The 17,072-nt window shown below is 53.5% G+C and overlaps 1 protein-coding gene across 7 annotated transcripts; it reads left to right on the top strand.

Moving 5' to 3' along the window:
• The first annotated feature begins 1,788 nt into the window (after positions 1-1,788).
• Positions 1,789-15,877, top strand: SMUG1 (single-strand-selective monofunctional uracil-DNA glycosylase 1). Of its 7 annotated transcripts, none has more exons than XM_034645147.1 (5): positions 8,717-8,879; positions 9,411-9,482; positions 9,973-10,230; positions 11,830-12,131; positions 13,171-15,877. In XM_034645147.1, the coding sequence occupies exons 3-5, from the start codon at positions 10,221-10,223 to the stop codon at positions 13,696-13,698; spliced, it is 840 nt and encodes a 279-aa protein (XP_034501038.1). In that variant the 5' UTR covers positions 8,717-8,879; positions 9,411-9,482; positions 9,973-10,220; the 3' UTR covers positions 13,699-15,877. The 7 variants fall into 7 exon arrangements, with proteins under 7 accessions (XP_034501040.1, XP_034501039.1, XP_034501038.1 ...); XM_034645150.1 differs by lacking the exon at positions 9,411-9,482 and having other exon boundaries at positions 8,717-9,194; positions 13,171-13,290; positions 14,081-15,877; XM_034645149.1 differs by lacking the exons at positions 8,717-8,879; positions 9,411-9,482 and adding an exon at positions 1,789-1,899.
• Positions 15,878-17,072: the final 1,195 nt, after the last annotated feature.

The raw sequence follows: 17,072 nt of genomic DNA, 5'->3' as shown, positions 1-17,072 counted from the left end.
TGTGGTCTGTTTTGTGGGGGGCAAGCTAACTAACGGGAGGGTGGGTGGGGGAGCAGAGGGTCCTTCCACCTTCCCTGCCTTCACCTTCCCGCTGGGGCTCCTCCTGCCGCAGTGGCTGAGCCTGGCCAGACGCAGAGACACAGTCCTATACTGCTCTTCGGGCCCTGCAGGCCCCGGAGCCAACCCAGGAGCTGGAGCCCTTGCCCCTCCTGTCCGTCCCTGGTGGATTGGCCCAGTTCCTGGGGGAGCCCCCTCAAACCCCCAGGAAGTGTCTGATCTCCCTCAGAGGGTGTGAGAAGGGCAGGTCAGAGAGATGGCAGGAGGCAGAAGGGGCTGCTGGGATGGGACCATCGACGGGGCAACTGAAGGGTAAAGGACAGGGCATGGAGAGGCCTGAAGGGAACAAAAATTCCCAGGAAATGGATAGTCATGGACCCAGTGAACACAAAGCCCCAGAGATCCTGAGAGACACATTCCAGCAGAGACGCTGACTGACAGAGACAGACAGACAGAGCCCTTCTCATGTGTCCAGCCTGAGACACCAGCGCCTCTGTCAGCTTCCTCTTGCCTGTCTGCCTGTCCCTGGCTGACGGTCCCTTTGTCTGTCTAGCTCTTTGTTTGTTTGTCTCTTTGTTTGCCTGTCTCTCTCCAGGCGTCTCCTTCCCACCCCCCTCTGTTGTCTGTTGGTCCAGACCTCTCTGTTCCTCGTTGCCTTCTGCCTTGACCATCTCTCCAGGGAGAGAAAACTGCTCACTAGCATCGTGGGACCCCTGCATCCTGGCCTCCTGGTCTGGGACAGGTTCTTACTTTTCCTCCTCTGGAATTTGGGTCTCAATTCTCTCCTTTCTGGGGTGGCCCCATCTTCTGCCTCCTCTCATATTTATAAGAATCAGGAGTGTGGGTGGGTGGCCATATTTATGATTGCTCAGGCATTGGAACAAAGGGTTTAATTCATTTGAGAAGCAATACTGCTTTTCAACCTTCTAAGGACAAAGCCAGAAGAAAATAATGACTGCAGCACGAAGCACAGTGGTTAGATATTCAGAGGGACTTCCCAAAAGGGAGGTGTGGGAAACATCAGAACAGTCAGCTAAAAGATTTAGCACCCACCTTCAAAATAGCCTATGGGAGAGCCCCACGGAAAGGAGGGAGATGGGCAACCAGACCTTCCCAGTCCATGTAGTCTAAGAAAGCGTCTTTTAATGTTGTAAGGTAGCAGGGACTTGCATGAGGGGTCTCACATACAAATCTCTGCCACCACCTACCCGGGCTTCCCACCTTCTAACCTCCAAGGTGGCTGGGGAGAGGCCCCCAAGGGAAAGAGGTGTGGAGGACGTGCTATCTATTCCCTACCTCCACCCTGTTTCCCACCATCTTCCCAAGCTCAGGACCACCCCCCCCAATCCATGAGAGATGGCTGCTGGGGACGGAGTGATGTATGTAATGCAGATAAAATGTCAGCAATTCTAAATGGGTCCGGAGATGCAGCCGTGGAAGGGGGGAGGGAGAGAGGGCGGAGCAGGGGGGAGAGAGGAAGGGAAAATGAGATGTGGGTCCTCACCGGGGATGGCAGCAGGGGCAGACACCCCCTCCCCCCAGCAAAGGCCAGCGGAGGGGTGGGCCCAGGCGGCAGGAGCCCAAATGAGATTTTGAAGAGGGAGCTGGCGGGTGGGGGTGGAGGCGAGGAGGAGGCGGGCGGGGGCAGCGGGGCCGGAGCTGCTGATGTATAGCGGTTTCATAACTTCCTCAGTATTAAAGGCAGGTTCATGGGGAGGGCAGCGCCATTAATCACCAGGCTGAATGGGGCTGGGATTTGCTGAGAGACGCGCTTGCTGTCTGCTGCGCCCGCCCGGCTCAGGGCGGGAGGGGGCAGGCAGGGATGCCCCCCTGAACTAAGGGGTAAGACCCCAGGAATCTATTCTGGGTGTGGGGCAAGTGGATCCTTGCCGGTTGGGAGTTAGCTGGGAGGGGGCACTGGGGAACCTGGCAGGAAGAAGGAAAAGGATGAGGAGGGTTGTGGCAGGCACTGGGGGAAGTGGAGTAGGGGCTGGGGGGAACGATGGGGGTCAGAGGCTGAGGGGGACCCTGGCGGAGAAAAACTGGGGAGGGAGGATTGTGCATTTGAACGTGAAATTGATCACATGTAAATATAATGCAAATCACATGCAAATGAGCACAGGATTTCTCTGGGTCCACAGCTCAGGCATTCTATTTCTTGGACTGAGAATTGGGGCCAATTTGCATCCAGTTGCATGCCCAGTGCCTTCTTTATTATTAATATTTTCAGAGGGAGAGCTCAAGGTCTCACTTGTTAAGGGGGGTGAGGAAGTCAAGGTGAGGCTCGTCCTCTGGACTCTCAGCCGGAAGGGTGGGGTCACCCCCAGGAATGGTAACATCAGGAAAAATGACAGGCCTAGTGGCAGTGAGGGAGCTGAGTGGCTGGGCTCCTGGGCTCTCGCTGAATTGGTGGGGGTCAGAGAGGCAGAGGCTCACTCCGGAGGCAGAAAGACGGAGAGAGACAGATCTCCATAGCTTTGGAGACAGACTCTGAGCAGAGAAGAGGGGGATGCATCACCCCCCGAAGAGCATCTCATCTCTGAATGAGATCAACAAACAAGAGCAGATATTCATGTTTCCAGCGGATATTCGTGGAGCACCTAATAGGTGCGGGGCCGGGGGCCTATGCCCAGGAGAGACAGGTGCGGGGCCGGGGGCCTATGCCCAGGAGAGACAGGTGCGGGGCCGGGGGCCTATGCCCAGGAGAGACAGGTGCGGGGCTGGGGGCCTATGCCCAGAAGAGAGGAGACGGAGTGCTGACCTCTCGGAAACAATCTAGCAGGGCTCATAAGGCATTTATTTCAGCAGTAGGTGAAACGCTTCCCAGTGGGTGACAAGGGTCCCCAGGGAGGTGCAAGCAACGGGAGGATCGGAGAACGCTTCCAAGGGGAGGCGGCATTCCGCTTGGGCCTCGGGGAGTGATTGGAACGTATTCAGTGGCAGCACGTTCCACGCAAAGGGAACAAGATGGGCCACTGTGCAAAGGCAGGAGAGGACGAGTCAGTGGAGCTTTCCAGTGCACTGCAGGAAAGGGTGTGTGGAGAGGTGTGAGGAAGGTCAGGCTGAGGTGACAATGGGGGATCAGGGTATGAGAGGCCGGGCAGGCCGGCTCAGGCGTGTAGATGTCACCTGGTGGCCAGCCAGGAGTACAGAACAGGGCAAATCGTTCATTCCAGCGTTGGTTCAGTCAACAAACATTCCTTGTACACCAGACACGGGCCAGGGCTGCCCTGGTGGCTCAGGAGGCAAAGCCCAGATGTGCTCCCTCCTTCAGGAAGTTCGGTCAGCAGTGTCCTCATCCGTACTGGGGACATGGAGTCTGGCTGTCACAGGGCTGCTCTGAGGAGCAGATGGGAGAATCCACAGAAAGTACTTAGGCTGGTGTCTGGTGCAGGAGGCGAGCGCAGTCAAGGCTTGTTATTGCCATCATCCTTATCGCTACACCATCCTTCCACTACGTGGAATGGAAGACAGGAGAGAGAGGGGTCAGCCGGGCAGCATGAACCCGGGGAGAGAGGGAGCTGGGCAGCATGGGTGGATGGAGGGGACAGGCTCAAAAGGGCTGTGGGGACAAGAGAAGGCAAGTGATGGAGCCAGAAACAAGGGCAGGGAAAGTGTGATCTGGGAGCACTGCAGCGGGAGAAGCAGGGCTTGGAAGATTCATCCTCGGTCAGGTCCCTGCTCCGCTGCTGGTGCGCTGGGGGTGCAGGGCAAGGCAGGGCCTGAGGTGTGGGTAGGCTGGAAGCTGGTATCTTGGGTCCCCTTCCCACTTGGCTATGTGGCCCTTTTCCCAGACTTCTCTTGACTCCTCTTCTCAGTTGTTTAATTTGACCCCACCTGTGGGAGAGGCTCCTCCCACTCGGCCACAAGTCCCACTGCAGGACTCGGGGATCAGTCCAGACCCCTTGGCTGGCTGTCCGTCTGATGTCTGTGTGGTCTCCTCAGGATAATTGCTCTGGACAACTCGAACACCACTCAGACGGATTGTCCGGCCTCCTGGCCCCGACGTCTCCCACCACTGCATCAAGCCAAATTACTCAGCGCCCCCCAGCCCGGGGCTTTGGCGAAATCCGATTAGTGAAGAGAGAGCCGTACTGAGCTGACAGCTCGTCCGATAATTGCTTCCCAAGTAAGCGATGCAAATCCACCATCCAGCCTGTCCTGCTCCTGTCCTGGGGACCCAGGCGTCCAGGCCCCAGGACAGGCAGAACACCCGAGTTGGAGAGACTTGGAAGCTGTCACCCACCCTCAGTTAAGTGGCCATCATTCCAGAAAGCTGGTCTGTGCTGCCTTGGGGATGAGATGGGGGGGGTGGGGGTGGTGAGGCTGACCAGGGACCCCACTGGTTCTGCATTTCTGTCCGGAGAGGCTGTCACGCTGCTCATCTCACCCCTTGGAGAAGTACCCTCTGTACCCATTTGCCAGTGAGGTACAGGAAGGCAGAGACCCAGAAGACACAGGGGCGGGGATGTGGCTGAACCTGTTAAGAAATCCGCGGAGGCACCCACAGCCAGGCTGCCTCAGTTCTCCAGTTCTGGGACGGAGGTGGGAGCGGATACCTGCAGGTAACTTTCTCCCTCTGTGAATGACCTCTCCACCGGGCTGGGGGAAAACATTGAGGGTTAAGTGCCCCACAGAGCCGGGATGGGGCTTCGATCCTTTGGAGGATTGGGACGCCTGATCAAACCTTGAGACTTTTGTGCCTGTACCCAGGAGAACATGTTTTGGGATGCGGTGGCCCTTGCTCGCCCCACACATCAGGGACCTCTCTCCGCTTCCCTAAATCAGGGTCCTTTTAAGGGCCTGTTAATGCCTCTTTCTTGTGCTTTTCCATCCTACATCTTTACCTCAAGTTCTTTCTTTCTCTGACCCTCTCATCCAATTTCCTGCTGATCTTGGAGATCTGAAAAGCACTTCCCTTGCAATCCTAAACTTCCGGCCCCTAGACCTGCCCACGTGGGTCACCGTCTTTGTGGAAATCTCTGGGGATGTGTTGCCCAGTCTTGTCCTCTGTGATTGTGTGTCTGATGTGCTCTGTGGTCTGGATCTTGGGTTCTTAGACTGGCATCTGCCTGAGCTCCTGACACATGGTCATAACAACAATAATCTTTGTGGAACCCTGTTCTGTGCCAGGGACTGTACTGAGCACCTATGTAATTAAGTCATTTAATTCTCACGAAAGAAGAGATGGATTACATTGATTACCCCATTTTACAACTGAACTAACTGAGGCACGGAGAAGTTAAGTACCGTGCTCAAGGTCAGTGCGAGTAAGTGGCAAAGCTGGGATTCAAATCCTGGCAGTCTGAGTCCTGAGACCGCACTCTAAGGCCTCCCCTACGCCACCTCTCCTCTCCAATGCTCTTTTAATGTGTACCGGGCTGAGAGAGGGAAGGTGCCCAGTGTGATGGGGGTTGGGGATATGGCTACACTGAAAGGCCAACACCAGAGGCACTTGGGGGTACCCAGGGCAGAAGTGGCAGGAGCTACCAAGGGCCGCGTCTGGTACTTGGGGAGAGGGAAACATGGCCCTCACCTTTTCCAATCCCCAATATCTATTTTCTGCACTGGAGCCCTGCAGCGAGACAACTCCCCTCTCTACTCTGGGAGCATGGAGGCAAGGGAAGGGGCTCAAAGACCCGCCCAAGAGCCAGCGATCCAGGCGTCAGAGCTAGGATCACCAGAGGCCGATAGATGGAGCTCGTGGCCCAACACAGCCTCAGCAGCTCACCGAAACCAAAGGAAAACAAGCCCTCAGGTTAACCCCTTCCTGCCTGGGCTCAGGCCCCAGGAATAGCCTGGTGGGCAGCAGGGGGCCCTAACCCAGGCTTGGCTGGCCCCTAAGGGGTGACCCAACTGTCTAGGCCCTGTCCAGGCCACAGGTCTGCTTCTGCTCCTACCCCGTAAGTTCTATCCATAAATCACAGGCAGCCAGCCTTGGGAGACTTTCCAGAGGGCCACGGGGCTAGGACACTGGAAAGACAGGTTGGGAGGGCCCCACCCTAGCCCGTTTCATCTTTCAGGCTCTACCTCTTGAAAATCTATGTGTCTCTGTTTCTAAGCACCCCCACTTCAGGAGAGTTTCTCACTTCCATCTTTCCTGAGAAAGACCCACCAGGTGGGGAGGAGGAGGATGGCCTAGACAGAGAAGACTCCCAGACCCCTCAGCTACAGGGACTTACTGTGGGGTTGTCCAAGACTCAGTTTCTCCCTATGTTGAGACCTCCTGTCTCTGGGCTCCAGGGATAAATGGACTTACGGGGACAGAAACAGTTATCTAATTCTTCCTGGAAGTGGACATTGGGAGTTAAGCTCCTGGGGGATCTCTGCTTGCCTGCCACTCATTTCACTCGTTACTTTCTTACCAGAAGCAGACTTGGAATGTGGAGGGGCTGCCATGATGATAAACTGGAAGCGGTTGGCAAGCAAGGGGCAGAGGGGTAGGGTGGGCAGGAGGGTTGTCCAAGGGGTGGTGAGGCTCCTAGAATTTTTAAGTAATAAGAGGACAACACAGTGTGGTTGCCATTTTTGTTCGGCAACATACAAATGCATAGATCTATGAAGATAGAGGAGCTGAGGGGGCAGTCAGTCCTAGAAGCCTGGGATATTCTTACTTCAGACATTCCTGAGAAAGCGGCAGAGGCATGGGGATAGATGTACACAGAGGGAGACAGATACACAGACACAGAGAAAAAGCTATACAAGAGAGTAGGGATGGGGGCATCTGGGTGGCTCAGTCAGCTGAGCGTCGGACTCTTGATTTCAGCTCAGGTCTTGATCTTGGGGTGGTGAGTTCAAGGCCCGTGTTGGGCTTCACACTGGGCATAAAACCTACTTAAAAAACAAAACAGGGGCGCCTGGGTGGCACAGCGGTAGTGTCTGCCTTCGGCTCAGGGCGTGATCCCAGCGTTGTGGGATCGAGCCCCACATCAGGCTCCTCTGCTATGAGCCTGCTTCTTCCTCTCCCACTCCCCCTGCTTGTGTTCCCTCTCTCTGGCTGTCTCTATCTCTGTCAAATAAATAAATAAAATCTTAAAAAAAAACAAACAAACAAAGCAAGAACCCCAAAAATAAGAGAGTAAGGATAGAGATACATTTACATAGGCAGAGAGAGGCCAAGACACCAAGAGGGAAAGAATCTGGCACAATCACAAGCTCAGGAAATAACAGACTTTGTGAGGNAAAACAAACAAAGCAAGAACCCCAAAAATAAGAGAGTAAGGATAGAGATACATTTACATAGGCAGAGAGAGGCCAAGACACCAAGAGGGAAAGAATCTGGCACAATCACAAGCTCAGGAAATAACAGACTTTGTGAGGTGAATGATTAACTCTGTTTCTAAAGTCTGGCAAAGGTGGAGGTGGTTTCTCACCTTTGGTGTCAGAGGGTTGCTGCACACATTTCCCTAAAGCTCATGCTGCTTTTGTCTGTTGGTGAGAGAGCAGGAGAAAGTTGGGAAGGAGGTAGCATCCTTGTTCTCTCACCTTTTCCTGTTCCAGGGTTTACTGGTCTCTTTTTACCACGTGTAGGGAGACCTTGCTTCTTCTTGATCTCAGGCATGGCTGTCCTGAGGTGTGCAGGAGGTGGGAGGAATCCAGAAGGCAATTAGCCTTATGGAGTTTCCAATGTAATGAAAACCTTATAGTTGGGACACAGAAATATACCGAGATGGAGGACAAGAACAAGAACAAAATTAGGGGGCGTCTGGATAGGTCAGTCGTTGGGAGTCTGCCTTTGGCTCCAGTCATGGTCCCAGGGTCCTGGGATCGAGCCCCGCCTCAGAGCTCTGCCTCAGGCTCCCTGCTCAGCAGGGGCCCTGCTTCTCCCTCTCTCTCTGCTGCTCCCCCTTGCTTGTGCTCTTTCTCTGTCAAATAAGTAAATACAATCTTTTTAAAAAAGAACAAAGTAAGGAGTGGTAGAGTTCTGGACATTGTTTCGGGTTGGGGAGTTGGAAGGGAATGGACTGTTAGGTGCAGCCATGGGATTAGGAATGTCCAGGGAAGTATTTGAGGGGAAGGATTGGGAAGGATGGGAGATTATAGGGCTGGGTACACTGCACGGCAGAGGAGGAAGAGAAGTCAATTGTGAAAGCCATGGAGACATAGGCTCGGGCAGTAATGGGCAATGGAAGAGTCTCAACGCCATTACTAAAGAGTTGTTAGATTCCAGAAGTGCCTCTGTGGATATTCTAGATACAGTCCTTGGAGGGCTGCAAAGGAGAGATCTCTTATCCTTGGGGCAGCAGGAGGACTAGAAATGGTCTTTTAGCCATTGTTAATACTCTCAGGTGAGTTTCGAGGTTGGGGATGGTTGAAGTTCCTTGATTCGCAATCTTGTTCGGAAAAGTCTTGTCGATGAATTTTTGTAAGGGTGTTGCCCTTTAGGGCTAGAAGCCAGGACCTCCGTGGTCTTTACTGAGCTTGGCCTCTCTTAAGCTTTCTTGCTTTTTGCCCTGCTGTAATGGATAAACTACAATCCCCAGAGTCACTGAGGGTTAATTTAACACGCCTTCCGGGGATGTGACTATTTCCGGCGGAAGTTGCCGCGGCTAAGCCAATGTCGTTCCCTAAACAAAGCCGACTACGACTCCCACTGCCCTCCGCGCCCGGGGGCGGGGAAGGGGACCGGAAACCGGATGGAGAGCTGAACCAGGTGAGGAAGTAGGAGCCTGGGAACCTGCGGTCCTGAGGGGCAGGGTCGGGGCTCTCAGGGTGGCGGGAAGGCGTCGGGCGGGAAGTCGGAATGTTTGTGTTTTGGGGTCCCTTGCTCTGTCTGGGGCTTGCCCCGGCAGAGGAAGAGTCGAGCCCACGGAACCGGCCTGGTGAGCCTGCGGGGACGTGGTTTTCCCGTCGGGCGGAGCCCGAGGGCGGACGCGGAGATTTCTTACGGACCCTTAGCCGGCGGCCCTCTCAGAACCAGCCGGAGGGATAAGTGGTGTTTTTGAGTCCGTGTGCTACCATTACTACTACTGTTAGTTTAAGGATTTGCTCTTTGTCCCTGTCGATTCCTGGAGTGCCTCCAAGGGATAGGGGAATGGAGAGTGTCGTTGATTCCTTCTTCATTTCCTGGGTTTAGTGTCCGAGAACCCAGAAGGCCAGCCTTATTGCTGGGTCACCCTCCACTTCCTTTGCACCTAGTATGGCACTGTACTTTATAATGTATCTGCGTTTCTTAAGTCTTTGGTTCTTGGTGGCTTCAGATAGGACTTTCAGGTTCCTTCTTTGGGTTCTCATAGTGTATTGTTTAGGAGGTTAAAGCTCAAACCACAGTGTATTGCAGTTGTTTATCTGTCCTCTCAGTAGTTTATGAGCCTGGCCTACATTTTATTCGTTTTGGATTTCTTCCTCATCAGGAGAGGACCGCAGTGCCTATCATGCAAGTGACTCATAAATATTGAAAAAAGTAAATGAGTTAACAGTTGATGGTAGGTTGGATGGAATTTGTGGTTTTCATTTCATAGAGAGGAGAGTTAAATGATTTGCTTAAGAGAAACTTAGAGATGAAACCAGGATTAGAAGTGGATTCAGTTGACACCCAGACTTGGGTCTGTTGCTGTCAGATTAGGTTTGAAACTGAAACGCTGCAAATAAAACCTTGTCATTCTTTTTTGTACCCTACAGCCTTGCTATCTCCAGCACAGGTCTGTAAAGATCAAAAGTAGGCTCAACCTAAGACTTGAGAGAGATCCCAGACCTGGAGCAGCCAGTCCATTAACACTGGAACTATATGGGGACATGCAAAGCAAGGGCTCCCGAGATATTTGAGTTCTCCATAGCTCCCTTCTTGGCTTTTGTTTGAGCCCAGTTGGCCCTGGTTAGCCATCTGGACAGAGCAGTAAAAGACTTCTGAGATCAGTCTGGAGAAGGGTTTCCTAAGTCTGGCCCTGAGTTTTTTTTCTCTCCCACTTTCCCTAGGCTAGGGTCCGAGAACAGGTTGATGGATCAAGATGTTCTGTCAACCCTGAGGTCCCGTGACGGAGAAGAGCCTTGGTCCCTGCCCCGTGGGATGCCCAGACGTGATGGCAACACACCCAGAGCCTGGCAGACCTTCAGAGACAACTGGAGTGCAAAGTGGGCAGCTGAGCCTTGAGTGAACTCCGGGCGTAGAAATGGAGCGGAGTCCGTCAGGAAAGACTTGTTGGTAGAAGGTTGTTTTAAACAGAATGGAAAAAGGTAGGATGGACAGAATTGAGTGGGTGTTTGTTGACTACCTAATAAAAGCTAGGATTTTGAAGATATGGAGGGAAGTTGAACAGGACCTGGCTTCTGGTCTGCTCAAGTCTGGGGAAGGAGGCAAGGTGTGAATTCAGGAAGAAGCCACTAACCATTGCAACATGCAGTGGTTTTTAACCTTCATCAGCCATCAGAACCACCTGAGGAATCTTGTTAGTTTGAAATGCAGATTCCCAGGTCTGAAACCAGACCTACTCCTGTGTGGGGTGGGACTGGGAAGTTATGGCACTACTACAGTGTCCCTAAGGAGGGCAGGCTTTACCAGTGGCATTGTCGGAGCTGCATCTTGAAGGATGGGTATGATTTGGATGTGTGGACAGGCAGAGGAGTCACAGTCCTGGTTGACTGAAGGAGTGTATGTGGTTGGGTTTGAAGAATGGCATATGCAAAGTTTTGGGAGTTGGGGTAGAAAAGGCATTTTGAAAGAGTGAGTGGAATGGTCAGGCTGGAACACTGGGTTTGCATGAGAATTGTGAGAAGGAAGATCTAGAAGGAGTGGTCTTCAAATGCTGCAGAACTTGCTGGAGTGTTCCCTCTGCCTCCTCTCCTCTTCTTCCCTCTTTCTTTTCTGCTTCTCCATTCCCTCCTTGCCTCCCAACCACCGCTTACATGTAACATCTCATTCCATCCATTATATTACTGTTATTGAGGGGATATTATTCCTCGCATTTGGATGAGAAAATCGAGGCTCTGGCCATGGTTACATAGTTTGTAAGGATCATTTCTGAGTCTAGTAATCATCCTTCCCACCACTGAGGATTCTTGAATGTGGGCAAGAAGCTGGGCTGGGTTTGGGGTGGGGGGTTGTGGGATTAGCAGGGTGGCTGACAGAACCGTCTCAGGCAAGATGACGTGGGTGGTTAAGAGCATAGCCTTGAGTCAGGCAGTTGGGGTTCACATCCCAGCTTCATTACTTGCTAACTGCGTGACGCTGGGCGAGTTGCTTGATCTTACTAAGCCTCAGTCTTCTCACCTGTAACGTGGGAGCAATAACGCTCACCTCATGGGGATGTTACAAGGGTCAGTGAGGTGTACCTGGCACAGAGCAGTTGCTCGCCACCTGGAAGCAGTTGTAATTCGCCTTCTGTAATGAGTCTCTGGGCTCTGGCTGTGCACCTGTGTCTCATTCTTCAGCGCATCGCTTTCCAGGACACAGCCCGTCCAGGCTGAACTGCTTTTATTAAGGATGACATTAGAGGTGCTGAAAGTTTGCCACCAGTAAATACATACTGAAAACCTCCCATGTGCTTGGCATGGCCTACGAACTAGTAGCTCAAGGCTTACGCCTGATGGAAAGGATGTTTGGAGCGGGGGATGAGGGTTGTTCTCACCAGGTGACATAGGACGTGGAGGGAGACTTGAAGCAGGAAGTGGAAGGGCCCTTCGCTACCAAGAACTGAGATGAGCTCAGTCAAACCTAGAGGGTGGGCGATGACTGACGGTTTCTTCTGAGCCCTGGAAAGGGTAGCCCTGACCAGTCCGGATCCCTCTCACTTTACGGCGGAAGGTTGATGCAGCCTCTGTCCGTCTCTTTTCCAGGTGGCAGTGACGTGGCAGTGCCCCAGGCTTATCCACTGGGGCCCCTCCATGAGCCTGCTAGTGCCCTGATGGAGCTGCAGCCTCGCCCTCGAAGCTCGGCTGAGGGCTTCCTGGAGGAGGAGCTGCGGCTCAATGCAGAACTGAGCCAACTGCAGTTCTCAGAGCCTGTGGGCATCATCTACAATCCCGTGGAGTATGCCTGGGAGCCACACCGCAGCTATGTGACCCGCTACTGCCAGGGCCCCAAGGAAGTGCTCTTCCTGGGCATGAACCCCGGACCCTTTGGCATGGCCCAGACTGGGGTAAAGGGTTTGGCTGCCCCTGGTGGGTGGAGTGGGAGGCTCCAGGGTGGGTGTTTGGCTGTGTGCTGTGGGGGAGGACCATGTGCATGGCTGCGGGCACATGTGCGTACGGGCCCCCTCTTCCCCTCCCAGTACACACGCTGGCTCCTGTGGTCTCAGACTCTCTCCTGGCCTCGCTGCCCAGAGTTAACCAAGCACATTAATGGTGGTTCCGTTTCCCCTGTGAGCTGTCCGCTAATTGCCTCTGCGAGCCTTCCTTCCGCCCGCCCCATCCTTACCTTACCTTGCCGGATCTTCTCTTTCCCTAGAGTGTGGTTGGGGTTGGGAGAGGGACCAGGAGAGAGAGCAGGAATACCTGGTCCTCGGGGGAGACTGGCTGACGGGGGGGGGGTATATGGATGAGATGCAGGGCTTTCAACCCACCTGCTTCTGTATCTTAGCTGAGGAGAGGTTCAAAACAGAGCTGGCTCTGGGGCCTGCCTGCTTTCCTTTCAGACCTTGGGATGAGTGAATGCCCCTCAGTGGGGGTGCTTGGCAGATGGGGGAGGGGAAGAGGCTTCAGGGCAGGAGGCTCAATTGCTTTTATTGACCCCAACTGGGAGATGAAAGGTGATCAATGATGATCGATGGAAATGACAGCCTCAGGCTCTGGGCTGAGAGGGCACCCAGAGAGCACTGGTCAGCCCTGTCCTTGTGCCTCCTCTAACCCTGGCTGTCTTTCTGTCTCAGACCGTCTGTCTGCCCCCAGTACTACCCATCACATCCCAGATAGTCCCATATACTCTATGTGGTTCCAAAGGCAAGCGGGGATAGAAGCAAACAGATTGTTCTGCACCACAGTCTACAATGAAAAATTGGAGAAAGATGGGCAGGATCAAACCATAAAGCCAGAATCCTTGTCTCAGGCCTTTGGGTGAAGGGGGTGGGGGTGGGGTGTCCAGGCTGGATCCTCATGGAGGGTATAGAGGGGTCAGCTGGTGCAGAACCCAGGTGTCAGATCCCCAGACTGAAACCCTCCTGTCTCTCTCCTTCCTGGCAGGTGCCCTTTGGGGAAGTGAGTGTAGTCCGGGACTGGTTGGGCATTGGGGGACCTGTGTTGACCCCGCCCCAAGAGCACCCGAAGCGACCAGTGCTGGGATTGGAGTGCCCTCAGTCAGAGGTGAGCGGTGCCCGGTTCTGGGGCTTTTTCCGGAACCTCTGTGGACAGCCTGAGGTCTTTTTCCGTCACTGTTTTGTCCACAATCTGTGTCCTTTGCTCTTCTTGACTCCCAGTGGCCGCAACCTCACTCCCGCTGAGTTGCCTGCCAGGCAGCGAGAACAGCTTCTCGGGGCCTGTGATGGGGCCCTCTGCAGGCAGGTGCAGCTGCTGGGGGTGCGGCTGGTGGTGGGAGTGGGGCGGCTGGCGGAGCAGCGGGCACGGCGGGCTCTGGCAGGCCTGATGCCTGAGGTCCAGGTGGAGGGGCTCCTGCACCCCTCACCGCGGAGCCCACAGGCCAACAGGGGCTGGGAGGCAGCGGCCAAGGAGAGACTGAACGAGCTGGGGCTGCTGCCACTACTAACAAAATGAGGGCCCCTGTGGCCCAGCACAGGACATGTTCAGGGTCCCCACGTCATCCTGGGGCCAGCAGAGGACTACACGCCCCCTGGCCTGGAGCCACAAGGTCCTGGGCACCCTGGTTGCTGGGACCTGCTGCGGCAGTTTTGACACTACTCGGGCTTGTGCATTCGTCACCTTCCTTGGAGCTTGGCTTCTGCCTCTGTGGTAACTAACTCCACGGAGACTTGGCATCAGCTTTACCTCACTGTTTCCTTGGGAGCCTCTGGTCAGCCGAGAGCGGCCTGGACAGTGACTTCTGCGGCCGCACGTGCTGTGTTAGACAGAAGACCCCTCGGGATCCGCACGCGTCCTCCTAGACCAGCTTCCTTCAGGCTGAGCCTTTTCCTCACAGGGACCAGGACAAAGCGAGGGATATGGATGTCAAGGTGAACTTCTTTTGGGAGACTGAGACTGGATCAGAGGAAGAATTCAGGGTGGCAGCGTGAGGACGACCAGAAGACCTGGCTTGCTTCATCTTGGCTTTGAGAAGTCACGACTTTGTGAACTTGATGACTTTGGACAAATTTGATGAACGTCTCCAAGCCTCAGGATCCTGATCTGTGAAACGGGGACCCCTACCTCGTGGGGTTGGTGTGGGGATTAAGTGAGATAACACTTAAAAGTGCCTTGCGTCATGCCTGGCAGGTGGGTGCTTCGGATTCTTCTTGCTTTTTTGCCTCCTGGCTGGGGCGTCACTGTACCACACTACAGAGGGGCCCCCCCACCCCGACGACCTTGCTGGGTGAGCGGCAGATCCTTGCCTGCCAGAGATGGACCAACAGCTTTATGAAAAATACAGCCTGTGATTTTTCAGTCCAAGCATTAAAAACTCCTAAACTGGGGCGCCTAGGTGGCTTAGTCGGTTAAGCGGCCGCCTTTGGCGCCGCTCGTGACCTCTCAGGTTGTGATCTCTAGGGTTCCCCACTCAGTGGGGGGTCTGCTTCTCCCTCTCCCTTTTCCTCTGCCCTTCCCCCACTCGTGCTCTCTCCCTCTCCCTCCCTCTCTCACATACATACATACATACATAAAATCTTTAAAAGGAAATAAAAAACTCCTAAACCCTTTTGTGTGGGTCCTTTTCTCTCCTGCATGTTAGAGATGGAAGGAGTAATTTAGATTTTCCCTTCTCTTACCTCTTCACTGTTTGCAAAGGGTTCTCGCGGGTATCTGGGGAGATGATGTAAACAGACCTCTCATTGTCTTACCAGAGCTTACGGTTCTCAGTCGGGTTTGTCTGCTACTCAGGGCCCTGTCGGGAGCAGATGATGGGTGGATGGGAGCACGCTATCTCCACCTAACTCATTTCTTACGTCTGCTGGATGACTGGTTGGCGTGCCCCTTTAATAGGGCTGGGAAGGTGAATCAAGTTGGGAATAGAGTGGATCTTGAGACCATCTTAATGAGGAGCACATGGCTGGACTCTCTCCTGGGACAGGTCATCTCCGGCTTTCAAAATTAGTAAGATTTTTAGTATAGGGGAGTCTGGCTGCCTTAGTCAGAGGAGCGTGAGACTCTTGTCTCATGGGGTTGTGAGTTGGAGCCCCGTGTTGGGTGTAGAGATTACTAACATATATAAGATAAACTTTATTTTTATTATTTTTTAAAAATACACTTAAAAAAAATTTTTTTTAGTGTAAGTGTCCCCCATTTGTATAATAAAGAATTGGACTGGCTTTTGTCATTGGTTCTGGGGAGGGAAGTCTCTACATCCTTGGGATTTCCCAAGTGGTAGATGTGTCTTTGTTATTAATGGAGGCCCCCCAGACCACACACCTGAGTTTATGCTGAAATTGACTCTGGACCAGGACTATGCCAGAAAGGCCAACCATTTGATTAGAGGGTTGGGGCTATGAGCCAGGTGTTATCAGCCTGAACTGGGGCTGGGGGTGTGGGCTGGAGATTGAATTCAGCCATGTGGTCAGTGATTTCAATCGATAATACCTATGTAAGGAAACCCTAATGAAAACTCGACACAGACTTTGGCGAGCCTCCTAGGTAGTGAACACAGCCGGGCGCTGTGTCCCATTTCCGTGAGGAAGTAACTAGAAGCTGGGTTGGGAACCCCCTCAGACCTTGCCTCTTGTATCTCTTTGTTTGGCTGGTCCCTATTTGTATCTTGAATAATAAAACTGTGGTTCTAAGTTTGTGCTTTCTTGAGTTCTGTGAGTCATTCTAGGGGATTATTGAACCGGAGGGGGTCATGGGAACCCCTGAATTTGTAGCCAGCTAGAAGTACAGGTGGCCTAGGGACCTCTGAACTTGTAGCTGGCATCTGAAGTCAGGGCAGGCTTGTTGGGGACTGTGCCCTTAAACCTGTGGAGTACGTGCTGACTCCGGGGAGTTAGTATGGGAATGGCATTGCAACCTGGCACCCCCACACACCTTAGACCCCTCTCCTCTCTGCTGTCCGTGCAGTGGCACCAAGCAGTTACTGGTGCAGGGCCCTCGATGAGACACTGGGTTAGGTGCACAGAGATGGAAGTCATTGTGCCCCTGTGCATTAAGCTGGGGTAGAGAAGGCTGTCTGGAGGAGGTGGACTTGCAGGTGGCCTTAGAGACTGGGAGTTCTGGAGAGCATTGCGATGTTCAAGGGGTGGCAAGTAGATGAGCACTGACTTGGCCCAGTTGGGAGAAAAAGCTAGAGAGGTAAGTTGGAGCCATCTTGTGAAGGATCTTGAATGCCAGACTTACCTTTGAGCATTTGAAGTCCAGTGGGGAAGTGAGATGCACAGAACACACACACTTAAAACCCCCCGTAGATGGGACGCAGGGGCAGGCCCTGCAGGAGGCAGTGTAGGCACAATGGGGTCAAGAAGGGACGGGGGAGGCGATTATAGGGAAGGGGTCCTGGTGGGACAGTACAGTCTAGGTGAAAGCCTAGAATTGGGGGTGAGTCTGAGGAGCTGGGGCAGGGTCGGCCAGTGCATAGGGGCACTAGAACGGTCATGACCAGGGTGGTGGCTTGAAGACTTAGGTGCCGGCAGAGTCACTGCTGGCTCTGGCTCCTAGTAAAGCTGTTGTCCTCAATTCTTGGGGTACATCTTGTCCACAAGAGGCTGATTAGGGTGCTGGGCCTGCGTTTTCCTAAGGGCACTATGGTAGTCTGCCAGGGCTGCCGTAACAGAAATACCACATACTGGGTAGCTTAAACAACATGTTTATTTTCTCAGCATTCTCGAGGCTGGGAGTCCAAGACACGGATGTCAGCAGGTTTGGTTTCTCCTGAGGCCTCTCTCCTTGACTTGCAGACGGCTGTCTTCTCACTGTTTCCTCCCATGGCCTTTTCTCTGTGTGTGTCTCCCTGCTATCTCTTTTCTTACAAGGACACCAGTCTTTGGATTAGG

Source organism: Ailuropoda melanoleuca, chromosome 16 (assembly GCF_002007445.2).
Source record: "Ailuropoda melanoleuca isolate Jingjing chromosome 16, ASM200744v2, whole genome shotgun sequence".
NCBI lineage: Eukaryota > Metazoa > Chordata > Mammalia > Carnivora > Ursidae > Ailuropoda > Ailuropoda melanoleuca.
Note: the sequence above shows the minus strand (reverse complement) of the source record. Positions and strands in the feature narration are given on the sequence as shown.